Here is a 27,755-nt window from a genome sequence, read left to right on the forward strand (position 1 = left end):
CACTATGTTCGTGGTCATAGTGTTTAAGAATCATGGAGGCCTTAAAATACACACACATACACACACACACACACACACACACACACACACACACACACACACAAACAGACATACAGATTGCTCTGTTATTCAAGTCTGCTAGAATGGTCTTCCACTTGCTATAGACTCACTGCCACCAGTATTATTCCTCCTGCCTTTGCCAGCACAAGAAGGTGTTTGTGTGTGTGTGTGTGTGTGTGTGTGTGTGTGTGTACTTGTGTTACTATACTTGTAGTAAACCAATACGAGTTTTGGAACTAATTTGACCAGTACAATTTACAATTTACAATTTCCCATTTGGCAGACGCTTTTATCCAAAGCGACGTACATATGAGATTTTAATACAACACAAGCAAGGATCTAGTCAGGAGAGAACAACGACAATAAGTGCCATAAAGCTCCAGTAGACCAGTAATGTTATGGTTAGGGTCAGGCATGTGTTGTATCAGTGAGTATTAAGGTAGAAGGTTAGGAAATGAAGATAGTCCATGGAAGTAAAGCAATACAAAATCCTGTGTGTGTGTGTGTGTGTGTGTGTGTGTGTGTGCGTGTGTACGGGTAGGTGGGGTGGTGAAATGCCCTCCACCACAGTGGCAAGGGGGACAAAAGGCAAAAAAAAAAAAAATGCAGTAAGCAGCAGTGTGTCTGTGAGAAACTGGCTGCTGGCAAAACTCTCCCTCACCACAGAGGAGAAGAGCGTGTGAAACCTTTTTTTTCTTTTTTCTTTTTTTTTTTTTTAATGAGACCCGTCAGGCTCGATTTCACACACGTGTTGCAGCGCAAATGGTTTGGGGCTGGTTGGAGGCGAGGAGGATGAAATGCTTGTTCAGGCGAAAGGGAGAGATACTGTACCTTGTGTGAGCCGCCGCACAAAGCATACGTAGGCTCTCTCTTTCAAAGCCTCTGACCCGCAGGCATCTGCTCTCCCTCGTCCCTGCGCATCTGAGCGGGAAACGACGGTGGCGTGGGATGGCAGCCGCGCGTTCCCACATGCCACCGCCTTCTCTGGTATCCATTTGTTTTTTGGTGCCGTTGGTTAGTTTCGCGCTTGGCAGTTAGGAGCAGGGAGGTGTTGTGTTCAAAGTAATTGGATGATGTGGTGTTGCTTTCCAAGCTATTGATGCCAGCAATCGTTTCTTGGCCCACACCTAGCTCTCACCACCTGCCCCAAAACCACTGAGAAAAACGATTGCTCTGATTGCACAAATGTGAGCTCTGTTTCTGCCCTCTCTCCAGAACTAAAAGGTGATGAATAATACTAATACTACTACTACTTCTACTACTATTACTAATTATAACTAGAAGGGCACTTGGAGAGCGCAGACCTCTACTTGTTCGTGAGTCGGATCCGGATCCACTCCAAAATTTAATGGGTTCTTCCTTGGCCCATGCTACACCCTTCCACGAAGTTTCATGAAAATCGGGCCAGTAGTTTTTTTCCGTAATCCTGCTAACAGACAAACAAACAGACAAACAAACAGCACCGAAAACATAACCTCCTTGGCGAAGGTAAAAACATAACCTCCTTGGCGGAGGTAATAATAAATGCCCCCTTAGCATCACATTGATGAGATAGCCAACATTGGAATAATCAGCTGCCATAGAATCACCAGTTACTTAGCAACAGTCATGGAGAAGCAGGATTATGGAGCTGAGATGGCTGCCACTGAAAACTTCCCTGGCCAGTCTGTCAAAACGGGTCCATCTTGGTAAACATAGTCAAATATGTGAGGTATATAACTGGAACCCTTTGGAACATTTCTGTCCCAGTTGCATCCATCACATTTTTTATCAGTTTTGTTTAGTTTTCACCAAGCCTGTTTTGGACTCACTATACTTAAGGTCAATGTGCTTCTGGTCTGCTGACGTACAGTGCGACTGATAAGCTTGAAATCTGCTCACGTAAAGCCAATGACCTTCTGGTATGACTTCTTAGAGGACAACAAATAAGCTTCAGATGTGCTCACTTCAAGCCAATAAGCTTCTGGTCTGCTGCGTTTCCTTTCGGATTGCAGAAAGAAAAACCTGCGTCACCAATCTCACCTTTCCAAGACGCAGGCCCACACAGCTGTCCTGGCTCTTCCACTGCTGTGTCTGATGTGTCTGTAGTCTTTCTGGGAAGTTGTCAAGTTGGACACTTTACAGTTCCATTTCAAAATGAGAGATTCACCGTTTGACAAAGTTGATCTTTGGCATGAAAGTGAAAATCATCATGGAATAGAATGATTTCTTTTAGCTGTCTTAAGACATTTACCGTCACATATTGAGGCAATATTTATTTTTCTCAAAGTGGATATATCACATTTTGGAATGAAACACAACTCACAAAAGTCAGCTATGAATGCTGGAGCCATGTTTCTGGATTAGCGTAGTCTTTTCTCCAGAGAACACAGTTAGCAAGCAGAGAAACAGACAAAGCCATGGTTAAATCATTAGTGAAATAAGCCTGTCTCCCATTCCCCCAGTACCTTCTCAGTCCAACAACACCATGGGAAAAGGAAAGGGAATTTCTCCACTCGCAAAAAAACACAGTTCCTTTTTATTGGCGGTAATTGGGAGTTGTTATCGAATCTGTTCCCCCGTCTCATTCCTCCCTGAGTAGAGCGCCGTAGCAGAGTCAGGCGATTGTTCTTCGAAGAAACTAGGACGAGTTTTTCCAAGAGCTTCAATTTTGTCTTGGGGCTTTTTTTTTTCTCGCTTTTGTAGTTTCCTATAGTATATTCTCATGTGTCTCTGATCTCTCTGCACTTCAGAAAGACTAATTAGGGCCTTGATAGGCTGGTCTTTAATGTAGAATGGATATAGAGAGAGAGATAGTTTACTGACCATATTACGTCTTTACATGCATGTTAGGTCCTGTTATCCACTTAACATGTACGTCAATACTCTGAAACCCTGTAAATTATTAATATATCTCTGCACTATTGTCACAGAGGCAAAATCCTGTACACTTATTGTGCTTGGCGATCAAAGTGAATCTAATTCAGATTGTCTGCAGTCGTCACATTCATAATACTGAGTTGCTTATGTATGCAGACTAGATTCTAGTCACCAGTGGCTCTGCCATGGTTTCTTTCTTTCTTTCTTTCTTTCGTCCTTTCTTTCATCCTTTCTTTCTTTCTTTCTTTCTTTTGTCCTTTCTTTCTGTCTTCCTTCCTTCCTTCCTCTAGGCAACAAACACATACTTACACAGGACTTAAAATTGCCACCAACCACCAATCAAGTGCTGGTACATTGTAACTGTGGCTGCTCAAGTTTACTAGTCACTTACTAGTCCAGTTGACTAAAAATATATGCTGTGTACATATTGCTCTTGTTTCAGATCTTGAATGAAGCAAAGAGTTCAGGGTAAATATCAATATGAAAGCTAGTGACATAATTAACTCATAATCAGTCAGCAGGAAATGAACGCGTTGCCTGCTGTGCTTTGAAAGATTGCGTGCATTTGTGCGTGTGTGTTTGTGTGTGTGTGTGTGTGTGTGTATAATGTTATAGTCCTGAAGCCAAAAGTATTTTCTCTGATCCCAGCTGATTGCTGTTGAGTGCCCCCCCACTGACAGCTTCGGCACATCCAGCTCTCAGTGCGACGCTGCCCTTGATGTTTCCTGGTGCCAAACAAGCCTCTGTTCTGCAGGGAAGACAGGAGCGGGAGAGCGGATGTTAGAGTGTAGAAACCTTCAAGAGCTTCCCACCGAGTCATCACCAACCTGCCCCTGGCTAATCACTGTGTTACATTTACACCGGCGTGTGGAAAGTGTGAGTGCGTGAAACTGAGAAAGAGAGTGAGACTGAATGAGTATGTGTGTGTGAAAGAATGTGTGTGCGTAAATCTTATGATTACATCAGTTTTATTTATAGCCCTGTAACCAAATCTTGCATTAAAGGGATAGTTTGGAGTTTTTGGCATCTTATTTTCTACTCTCCTTTGATCGGTAGGAAACATTTTCATTTTAAGTTTTAAGTTCATTCAGATCCGAAAGCACTTAAACATACTCCACGGTGCATCTAAAGCAAACATGATGCCAAGGCATTCTGTCATGGTGAATTCAAGTTATGTCATGATTTTAAAGTCAAACTATCGCTTAAAATCATGAAATAACGGCTTGAATTCACCGTGATATTGAAAATGTTATCTACCGACAACATCACAGGTAAGAAGAAAATAAGAATAGATATTTGTTTGTTTGTTAATTTAGATCCCCATTAGCTGCTGCAATAGCAGTTACTCTTCCCGGGGTCCACATAAATATTATTGACAATGCTTTTGTGAATTGATACATACAACATACACCTATACACATATATGCATACATATACAAACATACAGTATATACACACATATACATATATATAAACACATACACATACAAATAAAACAAAATACACCAGTGCAACAAACAACAACTAACAAAACTTTAAAATTGCAAAGAAAATACCTCCTTCATGTCCAAACTACAGACCTGCTTCAATGCTGTGTGCAATAATTCTGATTTTGGATGTGTGAGTCAGTACCCATGCACACATGTAGTGTAGATGAAACCCTTGTCCAACAGAACTATATTGAGGGACTTGTGTATTTCTGTGTGCATTACAATCTCAGCGTGACACTGGACCTGCTGTCTCTCCTTCTCCTCCTTCCAAGACCAGCACATCAAAACAGGATTAAGTGAACATCTTAGAAATGTGTCTTTTTCTGCCCTCCCGGTCTCTCTCTCGTCGCATGCATTAAGTCATTAAACATGGCCAGAGAAGCATGGTTGATGTTTGACCGGGGCACGCAAAAAAGCCTGTGGGTTTCACACTGAGATTTAGCAGTTCCCAGATCTGTTTTTCTGCCCTCCTCCTGACTGTTTTCTTTGTGGCTTATGTTGAAGACGTTTTTTTTGTGCCCTCAATAGTTTTGCTGTCACTGGGGATTTCTGGAGTGCCGTTATTCAAGGAAAAAATCTACCATAACATGGAATTTGCACGACTTTGGACAGTTACGTCGAGATTTCTTTTTCACATGAACAGCTCTCTCCTAAAACTAGAAAGTAGAAAACCAAGGCTCTAATCTATCATGATATCAAGTTACACTTAACCTGCTCCAATGACAAGGACTAGGAGACTTTGTGGACACTGTGGCAATACCAGGGGGATTTTCCAGAAATACAGGGAACATTTGGTTCCTGTTCACAATTTATGTGAACAGTTAGAAGTCGTGGTCATATAAATCTAATTTGTGTGTAAAAGCTCAAATAAGCAGTCTGTGAGTTCGACAAAGGCAGCCTTGTATTCATTTTCAATAGAACAGCTCAAAAAAGGGTCTCTAAATGACATCAGACATACTTTACAATAAATATGTTTACCGTATTAAATGCTTTATTCAGTGCAATGTCAGGGCCATGAAGAAAAAGCTTGTATGTTGCTAAAAGGGAGAGCTGTTATGAAAAGGTGGTTCAAGGCGATTGCCAAGGCCTCTTCATGTTTTTAAGGTATCAGAGGACTGTGACATGAACAGAGATGGAATTGCGCAGAGATGAAGTGGGAGATGCGTATCTTGGAAGACAGATTGAGAAAGATGAGGAGAAGGGAGAATTCAGAGGAAAGTGTGAAAAGGATGTTTTATTTAAAGATAAAGAACCAAGATGCTTATCTGCTGGCAGAAGAGAAGGATCAACAGGAGGGAGGCAGATTGACTCAGAAGAACGCAGTTTTATTTGGAGTGTAGGCTTGGAAGTATATTTAAACGTGCTACTTGTAGCATTTTAACATCAATATATCATTGCCACATTAATTTTGAGACATTAGCATAGTTACTGTAAACAAACAAGACCATCGGCGAGAAGATTGGCCGGCTCTACCAGTCCCTACACTGCATTTTCCATTGCGTGCCTCCAATTTTGCTGGAAATCTGCTGGGTCGCTTTACGGCACAAAGGGAATATTGCTTTACTTCACAAAACAGTTCTTCCAGTGCAAATGGAGCAAGTAGCAACATGCTCTTTGCAACACGAAGCAACAGGGTTTATGGGAAATCTTCTTTTTGATAAACACTAGCACTAGCAGTACCACTGGCATGAGATACAAGCTACCAATCATCTCAACCATGGTCTCATTTGTTTACGGTAAATATACCAAGGTATTATAATTAATTTGACAATAATATATTGGTTTTCAAAATTTTCTAAGCAAAAGTGTTAAGATGGCTAATAACTTTATTAATATAAAAAAATTAATTGCACTTAGAGTAGGTATCACTCTTTCCAAATGGTGGATATTTCATCTTGAATGAAACTGGAATGAAACTCATGTGCTTCTTTTTGGAATATCTGTGTTGATGGTTGTGTGTGTGTGTGTGTGTGTGTTTGTGGCTGTGTGAGTCTGTGCATGTGTGTTCCTGTGTGTATTATCCACTCCCCCGCATCTGGCTGTGTCTGCTCTGCCACTCAGCTGGTGTTTGCCTGGGGGGCAGCGGGCGGCGTCTCTCCAGAGACCTCCGCTGGCTCTTTCCCAGGCCAAACTTCAACAACTCTCCCAGAGCTTGCAGCCTTGCACAATACCAAACACTCTGCTGGAATGTTCTATTTTTTTTTTTTTTTTTTTTTTACATTCCCTTGCCACAGCATTGCTCTCTCTCTCTCTCTCTCTCTCTCTCTCTCTCTCTCTCTCTATCTATCTCTCTCTCTCTCTCTATCTATCACTCTGCCTATCTCACTTGAACACGCACCTTCTTATCCTCGTTCACTCTCTCTCACCTACCCCCTTCTCTGTGTTTAAGATGATTTTAGCAGTCACTGGGAATGTCTTCTGGAAATGAGGGAATGCCTTAGACTTTCAAGAGTGTTCTGTTTTTGTTTTGTTTTGTTTTTTATGTGTTTTTTTTTCTTTATTCTGAGTGCCTAGGAGGCTTGGGGGGTAGAAATGGGGGCGACATCCTACGTGCCACATACAAGTATTCCTGCAAGTGAAGTTTTCGTTACAAAACCTTACATTCTTTTTGGGGTAAAAAAATGTTACCTGATCTAAAATGTACAAGTTTATGGGGAAAAAAATCATTTCACAGGTGTTACTGGTTTTTTTTAAATGATAGAAACGTATCATCTAATTTTGGAATGAAACTCTTCAACTGAAACAAATCAACTAGGTCTCATTAGCCGGTATCAAGAGATCTCCATCTCCTACATTGCACCGACCCTTTTGTGGAGTCGTTGAATGACTGAGACTGACAGATTGAATTGCCAAGGGCTGTTGATTGAAGCTCACTACTGCAGTGAAAGAAAAGGCATCGTTTTGACAGTGTCATCCGGTTTTCCACAGGCTGCTCCATGTCTTATCTATGAGTGAATCAGCTATGGGAGGTGAGCTTATAATAAGGTCGTTTGCTTGTCACATTACTCACTGCTGTCTGTCAACACCGTTGCTAAAAGGGTTTTGTACAGCCCTCGTTTTTAGATTGTTTGCTCTGGGCAGACTTAAGGCTTGGAAGAGCTACAGAGCAGGATTGATAAATGTTGCAGCCAAAATGTGTGTTCAGATAGCAAGCAACCAGATTCGCCCACTCCATGTCCTTCACATCCCAATCCAGTGTTGATTCATTTGGCCATGTAAACATTAGTGATGAAGCAAAGAGGAGTTTTGCTTATACATTGGAAGTATGCCTTTTGCAACTTTGATGTTACATCTCAAATTGCGAGCTGTTTTACCTTCAATTTGTTCAGTTAGTACTAAACAAATTTCTTACACCCTCAGAATTCATTTAAACGTTTAGCTGTCATGTGCTGTAAGTCCTTGTATGAAAAGCTCAGACAAGAGAAACAATGTCTTCACTTCAAAGAATTAAAACATTAAAAAAGCCAGTAGTGTTTTACTGGCAGGAGCCGAACTGCAGTTGGGGCTTGACGCTCACATGCAGTCCCTGTTGATATCGTCCTACGCCCAGGATTAGAGGTATTCATATGCCCAATGAGAAACCATAATCTCCCCCTTCTTCCAAATGGAGAAATGGAAAGCACAAGGCAAAATTCCCTTGTACCTTTTCCAGAACTCAAAAAAAAAAGTTTCATGGCTGTTCCTGGCACATCTCACCCTCTCCAGTGTTTTTTAGTTCTTCATGCTGATAATGTTTGTTTTGCTTATTGCACATTGTTCATGTTATTCTGTCAAATTGTAAGTGCAGTGTGACTATCAAGTAGACTTTAACTCAATTGAGGTCCCCCCCCCCACACACACACACACACACAATTATACACAAAGAGCCAGCCATTATACACACACTTGCATGAGCTCGCACACGCACGCACACACACACACACACACACACACACACACACACACACACAGAGCCAGCCGTCCAGCCACTTAGGAGAGTACATCACAGTGGATCCAGTCCATTACACTCAGGCCCTCTTGTATTTCATCAATATGGATGAGCTCTTGGCGAGCAGCATGAACATTGTAAGACTGTAGCCTATGTGAAATTGTGGGTGCTGAATTAACGGCTGTAATCAACCAAATTTCTCTTTTTCTCTTTCTTCTATCTTTGCGGGCTTACAGTGTACGCAGTCACATCATCAATGTTTCTCGATTTAAAGATGGATCAATACTGATGCTGCTATTAGATATCAGACTTCTACTAGGCTGAATTGAGGAAGAGGAATCAAAATTTGAGCATTTGTAATACAAAAGTCAGATACTGTCCAAGAGTCGTGTCAGAAATCTGATCACTGCACCTTGATTTTCTGCCTTATTACACAAAAAATTATGCTTTCTGATGAAATTATATGTGAAATCATGTTTTTCTTCTGACCATACATTAATGGTCCATTAGACCATACACTAACGGTCCATTAGTGCTCACTGGTGCTCACTGTCAGGTGAGGGTTAAATGTTAGTATTCAGATTTGGTAGTGAAAAAGTTGCAGTTAAATTAATGTGGCTGAACTGAGTCCTCTGTGTCTCCCCTCTCTTTTCTCCTCTGGCTCTCTTGGTGGTCTCTGTGTCGTCGGCTCACTGACTTGTTTGGATTGTGAAATTTACTCTCAAGGGAAATTCTGCTGATTACATACCATGTCAGTCACTACTACTCATTTGTTGGTGCATATTTCTCATAGTTGAGTCTGTAGTTTGGGCTTTGTTTTACTTAACTGTCTCTGTGCTATGCATGTTTTCGTTCCAGACTCATTTCTGCTCCCGCAGCATTCTGTGCAGATACACAGTGGTACTGTATGTAATCGAATTGGTGGACGCTAGACACACACTAATTTCTTCAGCTAATATATCTTAATTGCAAACTATCTGCTGGCAATGGTTGGCCATTTATCTATTAAATGGAATTCACCACTCACTTTGAGAACTCACTTTTTATTCCGGTTGCCTTGGACAGTTCAATCAATACTTGTGAACATGGGGAACTCTCTCCCAAAGATAGAAACCAGAGAACCAAGACTCTAATCGGTGATGTCAGCCAGGAGCTGCTCCATTAACTATGAATGAGAGGCTGACATTTGTAGACTCAGTGTTTATTTGAGCTATTACACCCAAATGAGCTTAATTTTATAGCACACTGGGGGCTCCAGCACTCAAACGAGAGACAAAACAGCATGATGTCTCTATCTTGTCTCCTGCCTGTTGGAGTCTTTGTCTTGGTCTGAGTTCTTCCGAAGATCGGCCCTCTGTTAACTCATTTCCATGTTTTGGACAGGAATAATAATCTCATTTCAGGTACCCATGCATATGTGTCCCTCTTAACTTTTATACTGTCTGTCTCAATAAAGAAAAACTTACTAAGGAGAATGGACTAGTCGCTGCAATTTTAAAGCGAATGTCTTTTCAGTCCACTGAACATGTAATTTACTAATAAATGAGAGAACACATTTTACACCAGCTGAATAATGATTTTACTGTAAACAGAAGTTCAGTTGAGCAACTAATGGGAGTCATAGTTGTGCAAAAGCTCCTCGAAAGAATCCTTTTGGCAGCATATCTGTCTGTAGAGGGGAGATGAAATTTGGAAGAAACTGGGAATTATTTGGAACAAGTGAGCCATGACCTGGATTTCCTTATGAAATTGAAAGCTGACTTGCATCAGCCAACACACACACGCACAGACACACACAGACACACACACACACACACACACACACACACACACACACACACACACACACACACACACACACACACACACAGGAAAGTTCTGCCTAACCTGTCACAGTCACACAGGTAACGTTATTCCATAGTACATGTCCTGTATCCGTACTGTGTTCAAAATGTTGACCGAAGACAGTTTATGCTGAAAGAAACTAGTTACTCACCATCTGTACCCATGACTAAATGTAGCTTAGATCAAAGGAACAGTACTCACAATCTGTACTTTGAGGTGGCGGCTGCTGAATGGCTGAGGGAAGATGCTTGAAAGTTGTCAGTTTGAATCTGACTGTGAAAATCTGGCTGAGAAAATCTGAGTGGGGAAAGTGAGTAAGAAGTGCTGTCTCCTGCTTCATTATCTGCTGTCAAAATGCCCTTGACCAAGGCACTAAACTGCCCGGTGGCTGTGGTTGTGCTGGGCAGCTCCCAAGTGTGGGTTGTGTATGTGTGTAACCCTCCTGTCCCCTGCAGCTACTCCCGTGGGTCATTGCTGTAATTAAGATAGCGCTCTCTCTCAGCTGGCCTGGTTAGAAATGATGATTAAATAAGTAAAAATAAACCTCACTACGATGCTGTTGTGTTCTTAAAGGAAAAATCCACCCTAAAACACGTAAACACTGTTAAAAATACGGTTATTGGCGATTAGGGATGCAACAGTATGAGATTTTACCGGCCGATTATAGTCAGGAAAAAATCATGGTTTCACTGTTTTACTATTATTATGCCACTTTTTTTGGTCCTGCAAAACTATGGTGGAAAAAGCATGTAGTTTCCTTTGTAGAATTCACAGTAGCCGCCTTTTGAAACAAATAGGCCTAATAATACAGGAAGTTTTGAGTAAGGGATGTGACTCACTTTCTTCCTCTTACAATGCTGTCACTCTGCACCTACACTTATAACCCACAGCTGAATGCAACAAGTTCAGACCCGTTCTCTTGGGGCCTTGTTGAAAGTCATTCTGGGAAATGTAGGAAAGCACTAACTGAAGTAGAAGTAGACGAGGTAGCTTGAGGTTGAAAGTGGCAACACCAAAAGAAGTCAATTGCAACACTTGATCACAAAAGAACTCCTGGAACGCCTTGAACATCCCAGATTCATGCGGTGTAAGAATATCAGAGGGTGGATTCTTCCTTAAAGACCCTGAGGCAGCAGATAGTGGCTTACTGTCGCCTTAACAAATACCTGACTGCACAGCTTTCTCCAACTGTCCAGCCGCCTCCTCTGCAGTTCCTTTCCTATTTGATATCTATTCTGCTCGTCTCTCCCACGGCCACGGCTGTCTTATCATTCAAGCCCTCCGCCATAAAGCAGCAGAAAATCCCATCTCCCATCTCCTCATAGCTTCAGTTTTCAGCCTCAGTTATTCCACTATTATGTACCGCGCTCGGCGAAGCTCCCTCTCCCTCATTCACTCCCTCTGGCGTCCTCCGCTGAGGAACGTGCTCCGGCTGGGAAATGAGCCTCTGTCCTCAACGTCCTGACTTTTCCCAGGGGGGGGGGAAATGTCGCTTCTCTGTGGAGTGGTGGAACCTGCTTTCAGATTTTTAAGTGGCCATCCCGTGGCTGGTTTTGATGTCTCACTTCTTTACATCTCAATCTCTCCATTTGGTCACTGCTTTTCTTTATTTATCCTCTCTTCTTTTTCACATATTCTCCCCCAACTCACTGCTGTGTCTCAGGGCTTCATATCTAACTGTCTCTTAATTATGCTGAGTAACTTTCTAGACTCACTCAACCCATCCCCTGCCCCGCATAAATACTGTCTTTTAAATGTCACCAGGATTTTACATGCTCCTTAAACAAGATGACGATAACTGTGCTAACTGCACCTTTACAGTTGATGCGGATGTGAACATTTTTATGTTCTTCTGTTTTCAGCAGCCCGGTGCGCTGCCCATAAATCATGTTTTGATAGGCCACCTGTTATGTTGGATTTCAGATTCAAATCACAAGCTGTCTCTTTGGAAATCAGATGAGATTGATGAGGCCTTTTTTGGGCCAAACATTTACTGTAGAGCTCTCAGAAAATATACAGAAGCAGGTATGTGTGATATGTCTGGACCAAATGCTCTCCTTTGTTTGAGGTCACTAACTCTAATATCACTTTTTTCAGTTTTTGTTTCCTTTTGCATGGTTGATAGTTCAGATGGTACAGTACAAATTATGCAGAGTGGGGTGGGTGGGTGGGGATGCATTAGTGGAAACTACATAGACTTTAAAAACTCCACCTGTTAACACCAAAGTGCTGTGGTAGCACAGTGTTGTAACAAAGAGAATCACTGAACAAAGTATTTAATTCATGCATTGACTCACCCATTATAGTTAGACAATCACCAAGCTACTTCCTGGTATGTGGCTGTCCGCAGGCTGCAGCGGGGACACTGTCAATGCTTGTGATTTCTGCCGTACTGCCCCACACTGTATCTCCCCTATGCAGGGCTCTTGGGGCAATGCGCCGCCTTAACAGTGCATACCGTAATTCCCTTAAGCACTGCACATTGCAAAAAGCGTTACACACGAACGAACGGACGCACCTACAGAGAATCTTATATAGGTGCTCCTCCTGAGCACCTGATAATGCTAAGAGATTGAAAAGATGTAGCTTTGCTCTAACTGTTTTGCCCACTCATACGCGCACGTTCATACACTCCTTGCACACATTCCCTCACTCCCTCTCACACAGTCACCTATTCTGTTGCCACACTCACACGCGCACACACACATGCTCTCACACACACCATTATCGATCCCCCCAGTCCCCATCTAGCCAGTCAGGCGGCTAGACACTCTCCTCTCCCTGAGTCAGGATCAATTTAGCCAGGTGGAAATGGAGGCGGGGGGGGCAGCTATGTTCTCTGGCTTCAGCCTGGCTGAAATGTACTGGCTGCTAAACGCACAGTGACATCCTCCAACTCTGTCTATGACAGGTCCCAAATGCTTTATCTCCCTGGGAGTAAGTATTTCTTTGGCATGTCAGTTCACTGGACTGTAACTGATGGGGGGAGAGGCAGGGGAGTGCTCAGGTGTAGAGAGTGAGAGAAGAAAATGAAAGGATGGTAGAGGAATGGGAATTGAAAATAGGCTATTGGTATCGGATAGTGTCCCTGATATTAAAATGATATTAAAAGCTACTTGATGTTCTGACTTTTCATCTTTTTAAAAAGATGTTTGATCTCTGTAATGGAGAAAATATGATTTTATAATACAAATTATTACGGTTGTAAATTCTGATAAGCTGAGTCCCATTTGAAGCCATTATAAAATACCCAGTAAAGTTTTGACTACATAACTGAAAAACACCGCTCAACTGGTACTTATGGGTCACTTTGTACAGATGTTGTTTAGATACTGTTCAAGGACTATATTGATAGCTGGAAAAATACTATTTATCTCTGGTGTGGTACTGTAGTTTTATAAAAGCCATACGACAGTAAGAGGGTTGTGCTTAAGAAGTAGTGTGAGATTATCATTTCATCAATTGCCCTTTTAATCAATGATTGCATGTACCTTATTGTTGATATCAGGGTTGATGGGTTCACTGCACACTAAATTGTCCTTCTTGAAATATTTCTTCATTATTGTCATTTTTAATAAGCCAAATACACAAGGAAATTATGTTTTGCTTATTAGTGTCACTAGGGTAGCGTTCGGTAAGTAATGTCCTCTCCCACCCATTTCTCCGTAGATGTTATTCTTATCCCAGGACAAATCTGAGTCTCACTTTGCAATCCCACGAGACTTGTCTCTTGGCGGCAGCGGCACCAAGCAGCAGGTGTTGTATAAAATGTTGCCTGGCACGACACCAGGCCGTGTTTGCTACTATCAAATCAGAAGCAGATGGGCACCGCCTCTGGGACAACGCTGCATCTCATCTGAATGGCCAACCCTACACCGGCGAGTGCAGCTTTCCTTGTCTTGCGTTGCAGGATAGTCAGCAGAGGCCGTGAGAGCAGCTCTGGTACTTCCCGGCATATTTGACTGTCTTTGTTTTTAACGAGGCAAAGCTTTGTTGGTTTCTCTGATGTTTGTGATGTATGCAGAGCTGGTTTGTTGTTTGAGATTGTTGTCATTGAGAGAAAGCCACAAGTGGGACCACTACAGTTTGGGCTTCTCTTAGGGAATGTGTGTTTGAAGCATTTACGTAGACAACGATCAAGATGTGTGTGTGTGTGTGTGTGTGTCCGCTCAGCATTACATCAGCCTCAGTAGTCTTCAGACAGCTGTGGGATTCCTTTATGTCAGCCTGTGGGCTACCCACAAATCATAACTTCTGACAGATAGACAGATATGCACACTTTCACACACAAATCAGATGAAAAAATACACAGGGTGGACAAAATAACAGAAACACTACATGAAAAGAAGAGTTTACCTTTGAAGTAACTAAATCACAATTACAAATGGTGCTACATTGGCAAGTCATATGAAGTTTGTCCGCTTTAAAAGAAGTCTGACACTCATCATTTTGGTATGTGAGTTTTCAAAACAATATGAGGCACCTAACAGATCTTCAAAGAGGCCAAATAGTTGGTGCCCAATGTGCAGGTGCATCAGCCACAAAAACTGCAAAATTATGTGGCAACAGGAACAGTCCCAAAAATCATGACAACTAATGCCAAACACGGACAAAGTACATCGGCTAAGTGGAACAGTGGTCATAAATCGGACCTCACCGACAGGGATAGATGGACACTTAACAGGACAGGTGCTAAAACTACAACTACAGCCTGACAAATGACCACAGAAATGAATCAACACATCTGTGACAGTCTCAACAAAAACGGTGTGTTGTGAGCCTCACAAAGCTGGTATTTATGGCAGGGCTTTCAAATAAACTCCCCCACACTGCGCTGTTGCATTACTAGTCAAAATGTATTGACGTTTTGGTGTTAAAACCATCATCAGAAAGGTGTGCAAAGAACCTATCTCTCATTTATGGCAGGGCTGCTATTTGGAAACTGCTTGTACAGCTTGCAAGCTGTTCTGAAAGCAAAGGCTGGCCATACCCTTTATTAGACACTTAATATGGTGTCAGGGGTTTCCGTTATTTTGTCCACCCCCTGTGTGTGTCCAAATGGGTTGGCGTCACACAAATTTGTGTAAACACACGCATGCACACACACACTTAGAATGCCAGAAGCGCAGCCGTCCCGTTCTGCTCCGGAAATCAGGAATTAAGGAAACAGATTGTCCCCGAAATTCCCCAGTCAAGTCCTGTTTTGGGTGTTCACCATAGCTCAGAGAGACAGCAGAGCTCGCTGTCTGGCTAGAGGGGGTGTGTGTGTGTGCGTGTGTGTCTGTGTCTCTTTGTTGGGGTGTGGTTGTTTATGGGTGTATGGCCACCCAGCAGAAAAAGCCTCGGTTTTAGCGGTGGATGTTTGCATAATTAAATTCTGACACTTGTGTCCGTAGGTACTGTCTGAAGCAAGGAGGGACGGAGGGGAGAGAGATTAACTTATCTCAGAGGAGGAAAAAGACTGAAGAGAGAGAGACTGAATAAAATGTGAGTGGGTAGGGAGAAGAAGAGACATAAGAGATAGAGAGAGACTTAAGGAAGAGAGCCATTAGGGAAAAGAGAAACGACAGACAAAAACTTGAGAGAGAGAGAGAGAGAGAATAGTGTAGGAAGAGACAAAGATGTGAGAAAAAGAGGCTTAACAAATGGAAAGAAGTTTTGAGTGTGAGAGAAGAAGAAGAGAGACTCAGGTGCAACTGGGATAATGATTATCGTCCTTTCGATGAGACATCTGTCCACTGACCTTTTACCTCTTACAGCCACTCGCTCCAGAACGAAATGTTTGTGCACATACACACACACACGCATTCATGTCTCAAAAGTATTCATAGTTCATTGAAACTGATACTTCTGGAGGGAAAAAATTGACACAAGCACACAGACACACTCGGACCCACACACACTCAGACACATACACTCAGACACGAACACTCAACTCCCTGTGCAGCCCTTGTATGTAGAGCAGCAGTGTGTGTGTGTGTGCTGAATGCTGAAGCCTTTATTATCGCTGCTCCCACTCATAGGCGACCTCTGCACACACCAGGAGGAAGTAGATCCCTCTTGGAGCGTGGACTCGGCCCACAGCAGCCACAGAAGGCCTACTGAGATCACTGCTTAAAAAAAAATATCGTAAGCTTTATAATTAGGCCTATACATGTTGGAGGAGGTTTGGGCTGGATTTACATAACCATTCCTCCGCAAGGTCTTACCACGCTAATAGACTTCCAGCCAAAATCAACATTTAGATCATTTTCTGCACCTAAACATCTACTTTGTTTTGGCAGCGTTGTCATGATGTTATCTTTCTCAGATCAGACCCATTTGGCTGTCACCACTGGCAAAGGACTATAAAAGTCCCCCGAGTGAGCACTTGCATGACTCCTCCACTCTAGATCTTCGGTAGTGTGAAGTGCCTCTCTAAATTAAATTTTTTCCCATCTCTTCATCTAGCCCCCGACTCACTCCTGTCCTCCCAGAATCCAATATCCAGGTAAAAAGCCGCAATTTCAGCTCCCTTCTCACGAGCTGGATAATTTTGTCTTTTTCCTTTTTGATTTTTTAAGTAAAGTTTAGACAGAGTGGAAAAAAAACAGACTGAGATACAAACATACAGGAAGCTGCCACTCTTGAATACAATATGTGGCTCAGACCAAAATGAGTTGCAAAGTAACTCAAAGGGATGAGAAAAAGACATATCACACTTTGACTTTGAAGCTCCCCGTTCATTTTGATTTTGGTATGAGAATCATCCGCAATAATTAGTCTAGAGTTAAACATCTCTAGAAAATAATGAGTATACTAACCATTTAGAATTACTGAAACAAATGTAAACGCTTTATATACATGTAACAATATAACATTATGTACAGGAACAGATTACTGCCACTGCTGCTAAATGTGAAATCAAAAACAAACATAACTTAGCACAGTTTCCCACAAAACGATGAGCAAGTATAGGGCTGAGGTGAAGAATTAGTGCCTTTAAAATGACAACATGTCCAAGTGAAGATGAGTCAAGTTTTATTGTGGCAACCCTAATCCTAACCCTTTCTCACAAAACATATCAAGAATGAATGTGGAACTAAAACAAAATTTCCCCACAACCACCACTGCTGCAAAAACCGATAGGGGGAATCACAGGATTGGTTATTTGGTTTGTTTGATCTTTCTGAGCGCTAATGAATCTATTCTCCTACCATATTGAATTAGATCGTTGATGGAGAACAGTCGTTCATTTACCTCAGAGGGTCGTAAGTTCTTGTACACAAGGGATCGAGTTAAATCAGTGACTCTAATGCCTTGGCCTCATCAAATATGCATGACTAGCAAGTTGGTGATAAACAAAAACAAGACTGATGAGAATAACCAAGCAGAGAACACAGAGTAAATACAGTTTTGTTTTATCTATGTACATACAACAAGGCCTGCACGTTTTTATGCATATCTAAATTTTCAAGAAAAAAAAATTCTGTCTAGTATCCAGTATGAAAGGTGAAGGTCAGCTACAACTTGTCAGTTTATATGTTGCTCAGATTATTTGACAGTCAAGTCAGATACAGATGGAGGAAAGGAAAAGACAGAAATCCAATGGAACAGAGAAAATATGCATGTGTGTTCCCTGGCTTCCAATAATAGCTGGTGGCTGGTGTCTCACTGCTGCTTCAGATCTCTCTAATCAAAGTTGTAGCACAAAGGGATGATGACATGGACGCATGACAAGACTGGATCAATAAGAAACTATCAATAACACAGAACAATCCCGAATACCTAAGGAGAGAAATCTGTGTGTGTGTGTGTGTGTGTGTGTGTTTGTCACTGCATTGCATTATTTTGCATTCTTTTTTCATGTTCATGGCACACATTCCTACTGCATATACTTTGTATTCTTGAGGGATGTGTGTTGAAACTCATTTGCTGTATTCAAATTAACAAAAAAGATGTATCCCATTTTAATGGTGTTACGTAATATCGGTTACATAATGAAAGTAACGCAAAAAATAGCAGTCCATTATTTGGCTGATGGCCATGAGTGGGAACACTTATCTTGAAAAGAACAGGATAGAAGAGATAGAATCATTTTCATGTTCAAACAAAAATAACAAAGATGATTGCATAAGCAAGAAGGGTTACTTGTATAAGAGAGGTTTCCCCCCCTCTCTTTTCATAGTGCCCGGAGTTATCATATATTAATGATTTGCCCCGGCACTACGAGCTATGTCAACTAAAAACACCGGACTTCTTTGGTTTAGGAAAGGGTTGCTGCATGGGCATAAGTGTCCCAGAGGGAGAAGTATCACCCGAGATTAGCTGTTGCAGGGCCTCCTTGCCTTTCAGCCGAGTGAGAAACTGCATATAAGTAAGTTTTGTTGTGCTGGTGGAGCCAGTGTCATATCAGCCCACATTGTGGAGGAAAAGGGAAAAAATCAAAACAACACCGGAATTTAAATGATGGCTGAGAGAAAAGTAAAATATGCTGTCACATCTGCTTCTGAGGTATCTGTTGGGGGGTTTATGGAGTTTATGTGATCCAGACTCAAACATTCACTCTCAACCATGCAGCATGGGTGTGTTTGAAGCAAAAACAGATAACACCATTTGTATTAATTTCTATAAATCTTTTTTTCCAAGTAATATCAATCAAACTAGTAATGTATTACACCAGGCAATAATAATACTAAAAATTTTGTGACAAAATGGGTTTAGATTCAGAAAGTCCGTGAAGTGTTACAAACTGTTCCGCGCTGTCACTTACTTTTGCAGACACCAAAATCCTTTAAGTTGACCTAATAATCACATTAATTATATATGTTCAATAAATAAAAACTGTCCTTGCAATGATAAAACAAAGTTTATTGGCGGAGGCATACAACCGCGAGGCGGTTATTTCTAGTTGCAAATGAACTCTTCTTCAGGGGTGTGATCAGCAACACAAAAACGCAGATAAACACAAATCTCTTACTGGAAAACACCTTGGGAGCTGCCTTCATAATTTCATCTAGTAAGAAGACAGTTAACTAAAAATAATAAATGGCATTCCACCTTGGTCACAAAAGAATGCTATTCCTCTCCTGCCCATGTCTGTGTCAAGGTAGAGATACTGTAGTTACAAAAACGTCTGTCTGGTTTGGACCTCATCAAAACAAATCCAAGTTTAGTAACTGAAAAAGAATAACTGAATGGTCTCAGTCATTTTGCACAAGAAACATCCTTTCCTTCACTGTTGTTTTATGTCTTGTCCCGCTGTACAGTCTTCTCCTTTGGAAAATACTTGTGCAACAGTTGCGTTGCAGCTGTGACAAAAACAAAGTCTTAAATCTGTCCCTTACTGTAATATCCTGCCCTAAGCTGTCCCAAGGAGGACAGGAGCCTGGAGTGGAGAAATAGTTTCTGGATGCTGTTGTGGTAACTGAGCAAAAACACTGCTTTGGTTCCATCTAAGGCACAACTCTTATCCCAGCTGTCACAGATAGTCTGCAGACGTGTGTTGGACCGAGTAATTCATTTTTTATGGGCCGTACTCACGTTTGTTCGTGAAGTTTTGAGAGTCTGACGCAGTAATGCGCACGTTTGTCCTGCCAGTGCCAGCTTTGGAATAATATTGTCTGAATTACAGTCATTGTTTCCTGTCAGGATGCGGCTGGCGCGGTGTAACAGGATAAATCTTCCCCCGCCCAAGGGTCTTGGTCAGCAACCTTTCACTCAGGAGTTCCTGCTTTATTGTGTCTGGCCCTGGGCAGGTCCAGGGTGTTGTCATGGTGATATCCTCCCGTACAGGATCTGACACCCGTGACCCTGTTAGATGGATGGGCAGACTCCAGACCCGTCCCCGTTGATATCAGCCATGCGTTGAGTCATAGCCCTCGCTTTATGTGATGAAATCGAGCTGTGGGCCACCCATAGAAGGATAAAATTATGATACATCCCTTTTCTTAAGGGGTATTTATTTTGTTAGTAAAGCGGAGCAGAAATGAAGAGGTCATGGAGGGACAGCGCTTGTAAACATGTTGACAGCGTCTTTCACACACTAAAGCCCTTAAGCATTCGCAAGCCATTGTACAATGTTTTTGTAGGCAGCACTTGTTTACTTTGATCTGTAATCTTCGAAAGGCAGAGTTTACTTCCTTACTCCTAGCTGGGTAGCCTACGTTATCTCCATAGAAGTACACCACATCCAATAGTGTATTCAGGCAAAGCAGCATCGAATAATCCCTCGTAGCCCTGTACATGTCAAACAGAGCTGACCCCAGCCAATAGATAGAAGGTTGCTGTAGCAAAGATCACTTAATCATGTTTTTCTGGCTAAGGGAGAGAGCTCCAAAGTCTCTGCGGATGAAGTGCAGATTTCTGACAATAACCAGCAGTATGCTTAACCGTATTCCCAGTTACTTTGCTTAAGGATGAGGTTTGTCATAAGTAGAACCCTGAATGCTTTTTTAAGTAGTCCTGATTTTCTTTGGGTTGGTACAACAGACAACCGTAACCTTTGATACTAGCTCACCAATCATCTCAGCGTCTAAATACCTCTGATCTGATCTTAGGCCTGTGGTCAAGATTAGCTGTGGTCTAGCTTCAGTGAGGATGAATAACACACTTGATGTCAGATGGAAACCTTGTATCTAAAAAAAAAAAAAATCTTGCATGTTTTGAATGGGTTTCATGGATTCCATGGTCAGGAGACTTATGTAAGAAGTAGCAGAGCATGTAATTTTTCAACTGGCCTCTGAAAATCAAATAGTGAAATTTTAGAGTTACAGGGTTTTGACTGCAGTGCTGAGATGAGACTAGGGGAGGCAGGCAGGAAACCCATCACAGAATCAGAAAAGAACCCATCTGGTATATAATTCTACAAGACAACAGTAACTACTAATACGGATGTGAGTATTCCAGAGGTGTGACCAAGTCAACTTTGCTTGAGTCACAAGTCAGTCTCAAGTCTTGAGGCACAAGTCTTAAGTCAAGTCCCAAGTCTAAATGTACATTACCAAATCCAGACATCAAGTCCGTGTCATTAATGTCAAGTCTCAAGTCAAGTCTCAAGTCAAAATGTAGAACACCAATTCAAGTCAGAACAAATCAAGAGTCCAGTATCAATTTAATATCTTAAAGAAAACAAAATATCATGGACTTTTCAATGCAATATGGTATTCATAGGATAAAAATGTGATAAGCGCATCATGAGTTTGATTCCTATAATCAATTCAACTTCAATAAATTCAATCATTCCGTACAAATCCAAGTCAAGTTTCAAGTATTCTCTTCATGCATCAAGTCAAGTCTGAAGCAATTAAAATTGTGACTCAAGTCTGACTCGAGTCGAAGTCATGTGACTCGAGTCCCCACCTCTGGAGTATTCTAATGCTCCTTTCACCTTTTTATTTACTTAGGCCATGTTTGCATCTTCACATTTGGCTTACCTCCGTCAGGCATGTTCTCTCAGGAGTTTGCTAAATTCGGCTGTTAAACTTTATGCACTTGAAGGCAAGGGCGATTTTTAAGAATTTTAAGAGAGACAAATATTTTATTCCTGTAAAAAGTCTGCCCATTGTCATATCTTTTTTGGCTTTTTTATTTATATTTTCCCCTTGTGCCATTTTATTCTGACCTCATTTTCTCCCTATCTGCTCTCAGGTTTTCCCATTATTTTATGTTTTACCCTTCCACTGGTGTCCTTTGTTTGAAAGTATAATATTATCCTTCAGAGACCTACCAGAGTGAGGCTTCAATTGTAGAAATAATGTGAAAACTGCCACAGGTTAAGCAACATATTCCAGTGTGGTATTAAACATGCAATCATGCAAGGTCTTCATTTTAATTGGTTATCTCAACAGCACACCATTTAACATGTATGGCTTTGTTTCATGTCACTGTGTGTGTTTTAATTGGTTGCGAGTAGGTGGACTGGTCAATTGAGATAAAACGGAAATGAAATGCAAATGGGTTTTATTCTCTTTATCCCTTTCCACTAGAATAATACTTTTCATATTATACTGAAGTGGGGCTTAGACAAATTTAGCAAGGGTTCCACAAAGACCTTCAATCCCATCATGCCCTTCATTGAATATACCATGAAGAGAGCAGTCAGCGGTGCATTCGGACACTTATTTAAATAACTATTGGACGCACAAATTATAATCCATGAGGTCCTCTGGTCTTTGTGATGGACAGGGGACATTAAAAGTGCATAACTGTGAGGACTTGGTGCTGAGTCCTCTTTTGAGTCCTTTTTTTTTTTTTTTAATAAAGATGTGGTTTCCTGACGCCACAAAGTGTGACCTGGCAGGCCTGGAAAACAGGATGCGTCTGACACACGCTGGCGCAGATAACCTGAGGAGACAGCGCTTGTGCCTGGGTTTAAAATGTCAATCTTTGTTATCTTACAATGATGTTGAGTTTGGAGCCCATTTCTTTTGTATGTACATTAATTTACTTGTAAAGCAAGATGAGAAACAGCATACAAAATAATGTAGTTCTCATTCGTTACCTGTTATTATATTCTAGGTCTAAATATTGATGCATTTTCAGCTTATTCCCTATATAAATATATGGGCCCAAAGAAACCACAGAATTTGGTCAAACTTCAGTAAACGTGAATTCAGTTGAAGAACTCAATTTTTCCATGTAGCTGCTCTGGTTCATAGGATTTAGGACATAGAGGTTTTGATTTAATGACAATATCAGTTCCTTTATTTCACCTAAGCCTGGCTGAAACAGCCTACAACAATACAGGACAGCAATTCAAAACTAAGCTCTCTAAATCCTCTTCACTTCTGCCCCTCCGCTCTCATAGTCTTGCAGGTCCAGTTGTGGGTTAGGAGGAGACAGAGATCACTGCCCTATAGTGGAGCCTGGCTGCAAAGTAGAGAAAGATTGCCACCTAATGGAGAGAAAGTAGTCTGTCTCTCGCTCCCTCTTGCACTCTCACTATCTCACACTCTCCTTTTCTCCTTCCCTCTTTCTACCACTCTCAGTCTCTCTATCCATCTTTCCCTCTGTGCAGCTGTCTGTACAGTGTGTGTGATGAGTGTAAGTGTCTGTAAGTGGGATCTTATTTGCCTTGTTCTGTCCAGTTCTTTAGTGTTTTCTCCTGCATGAATGTAACTTTGTAATTGATTAAGTTTGAAATGACCCTATGCAGTACTCGAAGCGAACCATTTGTGGTGAATAAATTAAATGGATGTTTTAAATGCTTGAATTTCAACTGTTGTCTCTTCTTTTGTCTCCTGTTTTCTTTTTTAGGTCCAGTATCTGTCTGTTAGGCCTGAGGCTTAAATAGTGTCCAGCAGTGCTGTACTCGAGTCTGTTCCTGTAGCCTGTGGCTTCATGGAGGGGTTTCCTGTCCACTGACCCAGCAGGCTGCTTCACTGGACCAGCAGCCATGTCCGCCTGCAGCACCTTCACCGAGCACGTGTGGAAACCAGGCGAGTGCAAGAACTGCTTCAAACCCAAGAGCCTGCACTGCCTGGCCCAGAGCAGTGGAGGTAAGGCTCCTTCTGAGCAGAGACCTCCACCGCCTCAGCAGCAGATCCAGCCCCCTGCTGGGGCCAGAGCCAATCCAAACCTCACCAACAGCTCCCAGAGGACTGGCAGTGTGTCAACCCGCTCTGGACACTTCCGTCCACCGGTGGCCAAGAAGCCAACCATCGCTGTCAAGCCTACTATGATGCTGCCCTGCTCCTCAACAGGCCTGGATTCCGAGGGTAACCTACAACGGCCACCAGGTGCAGGAGAACAGGGCAAAACATCAGCCTTCACTGTCTGGAATCGCAATGGGCTGAACCGTAAGAGGCCTGGTGGGCCCAGCAACAACAATGAAGGGGAGGATGGTAGTGAGGAGATAGAGGGTTATGGACAGCTTAGCCCACGGGCCCCCAGTGGAAATAATAACAACAGTGGACTGACTGATGTCTTGAAGGAGATAGCTGGGCTGGGCCCTGGCCCTAGCCCCACCCCCCTGTCTGGCTCCAAGGACCTTTTTTTGGGACGGATCAGTACCTCATACCGGCGGTCCTTAGAAAGAGGCCTTCCAGCCTCAAGCTGTTTGGCCATGGGCAGCAGCAGTAGTGGTGGAGGGGCTGCCCAAAAACGGGTGTCCCTTAGCGATAGCACAGAGATCATCAGCACCGAGGGCGGACGCTTCTGCTACCCAGAGTTTTCCAGTGAAGGTGAAGAGGATGAGGAAGATGAGGAGGAGGAAGAGAGTGAAGGAGATGATGATGAACATGAGAGCTGGGATGAAAGTGATGAGGAGTTACTTGCCATGGAGATCCGCATGCGTGGCCAACCACGATTTGCTAATTTTCGTGCTGCCACATTGTCTCCAGTGCCATTTGCGGCAGGGAAAAAGTGGAATACTGTGCCACTACGCAACCGCTCATTGCAGCGGATTTGTGCTGTGGACTATGATGATAGCTATGATGAGATCTTGAATGGATACCCTTCCATGGACTCCAATGGAGCTCTCCTCCCCTATGGACCTAGTGACATTCAGGGAAGCGGGTTCCTCTCAAATTCAGAGTCCACCACTTCTCCAGAATCATCCTCATCACTACCAGAGGACTCCCGTACAACCTCCAGCAGTGGGAGCAGTGCCCCCTGTGCTCTAAGAAATGGCCTGCATTCTCCCACATCTTCCAAGGCACCCCTCCCCTGCACTTCTCCAAAGAAGGAGCCTATCCACCGAGCACTGAGTCCACCCAAGGTGACTGAAACGCACAAGGCTGTCCTGGCCATTAGATTAGAGGATCAGGATGGTAGAGAGGGCGCGCCAATGCCCCAGGCCCTTCCTGGTCAACCAGTCACTATCAGTTTTAGTCCCACGGAAGAGCAAGCTAAGCCTTACCGTGTGGTCAACCTGGAGAAATCTCTGATCTGTAAGCCATACACCGTAGTGGATGTGTCAGCATCCATGGCCAACAAAGAGGAACAGATTCCAGACTCTACTCCAAAACCCAAAAATCCATCCATGCCCTCTAGCCCTGCCTCATTCCCTAGCACTCCTTTAGGCCAGCCCATGTCTCCAGCCTCCCCTATTTCCCCATCTTCCCATGTCTCGCCAACATCACCCACGTCTGTGGCTTTGCCAGGCAACCCCCGCAAGAAACCAGGCAGCATACGCTACCAAGAGGTTTGGACATCAAGCACCAGTCCTCGCCAGAAGATCCCCAAAGTGGATCTAGGGGTTGGGAGTGCACCTGGCCCTGCCATCCCTCCTCGACACTGCAGTCACAAGTCAGCTCCCACTTCTCCCATTGCTGGACTGTCTTCCTCCCGGACTGTACCTGTGAAATCCCCCAACTTATCAGAGATCAAGTTCAACAGCTTCAATAATGCAGGCATGCCTCCTTTCCCCATTATTATCCGTGATGAGCCGGCCTATGCCCGCAGCTCCAAAAATGCTGTCAAGGTACCTATTGTCATCAACCCAAGCGCTTATGACAATCTGGCTGTGTACAAGAGCTTCCTAGGACTCAGTGGGGAGCTACCACAGCCAAAGGGGGCAGGCAGTAGAGTGGCCAGCCATACTTATGAAGAGATTGGATCCTCGGAGAGTGTCCAGTCCTCCTCAACAGAGAAAACCATCTCTGGTAAAGGAACATCAGAGAGAGCCTCTTTTGAAGAGCCAAAAGCTCTACCGGAAACAGCATCAAAAGCACCAAATTTACAATCTAGAACCACTACAGACTCTAGCACTGTGACAAGCACTGTAATGAGCACCACAGTTGGTGCCATCTCTCCCACTACACCAACAAATTCTTCCGCTATTCTTGCCATTACTGCAAACCTGCCTAAAAGTAGCCCCACTGCCAATGCTATTATGCACTCTCGCAAGACAAGTGGGGACACTACTTGCAGTAAAGAGGGTAATACAGACTTTGCTTTGTCCTTTGGGACAGGGGTGAGCCATCGGGAGGAGGCCAGCACTGTGCTTTCTCAAATTGTGGCCTCCATCCAACCTCCTCAGTCTCCTCCAGAATCGCCCTCAACGCAGGCCAAAGCCTTCAGTTCTGAAGAGCTCTATGCCCTCCCACCTGACGCCACCAAGGAGACCCTCACCCGACCCAAGTCTCTCTTCTCCACAACCGACGGCTGTCTCTCCAAACCCAAGAAGGACACGCCCTCAAAGCTGTTGTCCAAATCCCAGAGCGCCTCTGCTGCCGTCCCACTCTCCAGCCCTAAGTCAGAGCCCAATGCCCCCTTCCCTCCTCCCAGGTCCACCTCTTCCCCTTACCATGCCTCTAACATCCTCCAGAGACATTTTGGCAACTGGACCAAGAGCTCTGCCTCCAGCTCCCCCATACGACCCAGTGAAGGTGAAACTAGTCCAGGCGGAGGAGAGGGGAGACGTCTGTCAACAGAAAGCACCAAGCCCAAACGCTGGATCTCCTTCAAGAGCTTCTTCCGCCGGCGGAAGGACGAAGATGAGCAGAGGGAGAAGGTGGAGAAGGATAAAGGCAAGCTGGTTGGGCTTGATGGAACTGTCATCCATATGCTGCCTCCGCCACCGATCCAGCGTCATCACTGGTTCACTGAGGCCAAACCTGAGGATCCCAACCAGAAGCCAACCATCATCTTCACCTACAAACCAGATGGCGGCAGCACCCCTGGTGATGGGGAGGGAGAACTACGAGTAGAGGAGTGCAGAGAAACTGCACTGCTGACAACTGAGGAGAGCAAGGAACCCAGACCACTGAGCCCGGGGCGAACACCATCCTCACACACCGCAGGAGGCAACAGGTAATTTACCAAGATCAGTTTCATTTACTCTTATGACACCACCATGTTAAAACATGCCCCAGTGCTGCCAGTTCAATCTGTTATTATGACTTTGACCTGAGTTAGACTTAAAAATAAGGATTCTACTACTGCTACTATTTTAATCAGGAGACTTTGGTTTGTTATTTAGTAGAGACCATAGATGTACACTTGTACACCAACTTGTTAAAACAGTAACCCCCATTACAGATGAGTCTCAGATAATCATAAACCAAAACCTAGCAGGATGATGGTGGAGACGTCTTTGTGTAAATTAGTGAGGGTATGCCTATTTACCCAATACCCCTTGAGGATCAAAAGAGTTTCATCTTACCATCTGCTAGGTATGCAAATGTGACTGGAGCAGATGTGAGAACTATGGGATTGTGTCCGTTATTAGATGGAAGGCAGTATTGCTTCTATTAAAGATCTGTAGAAAGATTAACCCCATAAGAGAACATATGCCATCAAACAACCATTAGTTTTCAAACCATGAACAATCTAAAAGGGTCAATGATACTGTGAGCTGCTGTAAGGCGAATATTGCTTCCACACAAATGGTTATTAAACAGGCCTTTCTGTTCAAAGTCTCTCGTGGAATTCGTAATATTCTATCAAATCAATTTACACATGCTCTGCCTGCACCGCCTCTCGCTCATCTGATGAACCATTTAGCTTGCAGTGGCCATGTTCTCATCACCCACACAAATTCCCTTCAGTGCCCTCTTGGGGCTCAGCTCAACTGAGGCAGCTCAACCTTTGCCAGCTGCTCCTCCAGAGTGCCAGGGGTGTTTCTCTCCCTATCATACAGATCCCTCATC

At 43.2% G+C, this 27,755-nt stretch overlaps 1 protein-coding gene across 2 annotated transcripts in view; it reads left to right on the forward strand.

The window, feature by feature from the left end:
• The window catches only part of peak1 (pseudopodium-enriched atypical kinase 1), a 120,165-nt gene that overhangs the window by 66,461 nt on the left and 25,949 nt on the right, over positions 1-27,755 (forward strand). For both annotated transcript variants that reach the window (XM_078282954.1, XM_078282955.1), the window contains one exon: positions 23,419-26,916. In XM_078282954.1, the coding sequence (XP_078139080.1) occupies positions 23,558-26,916 (3,359 nt within the window). In that variant the 5' untranslated portion in view covers positions 23,419-23,557. The remainder of the gene's footprint in view (positions 1-23,418; positions 26,917-27,755) is intronic.

Source organism: Centroberyx gerrardi, chromosome 4, assembly GCF_048128805.1.
Source record: "Centroberyx gerrardi isolate f3 chromosome 4, fCenGer3.hap1.cur.20231027, whole genome shotgun sequence".
Classification (NCBI taxonomy): Eukaryota; Metazoa; Chordata; class Actinopteri; order Beryciformes; family Berycidae; genus Centroberyx; species Centroberyx gerrardi.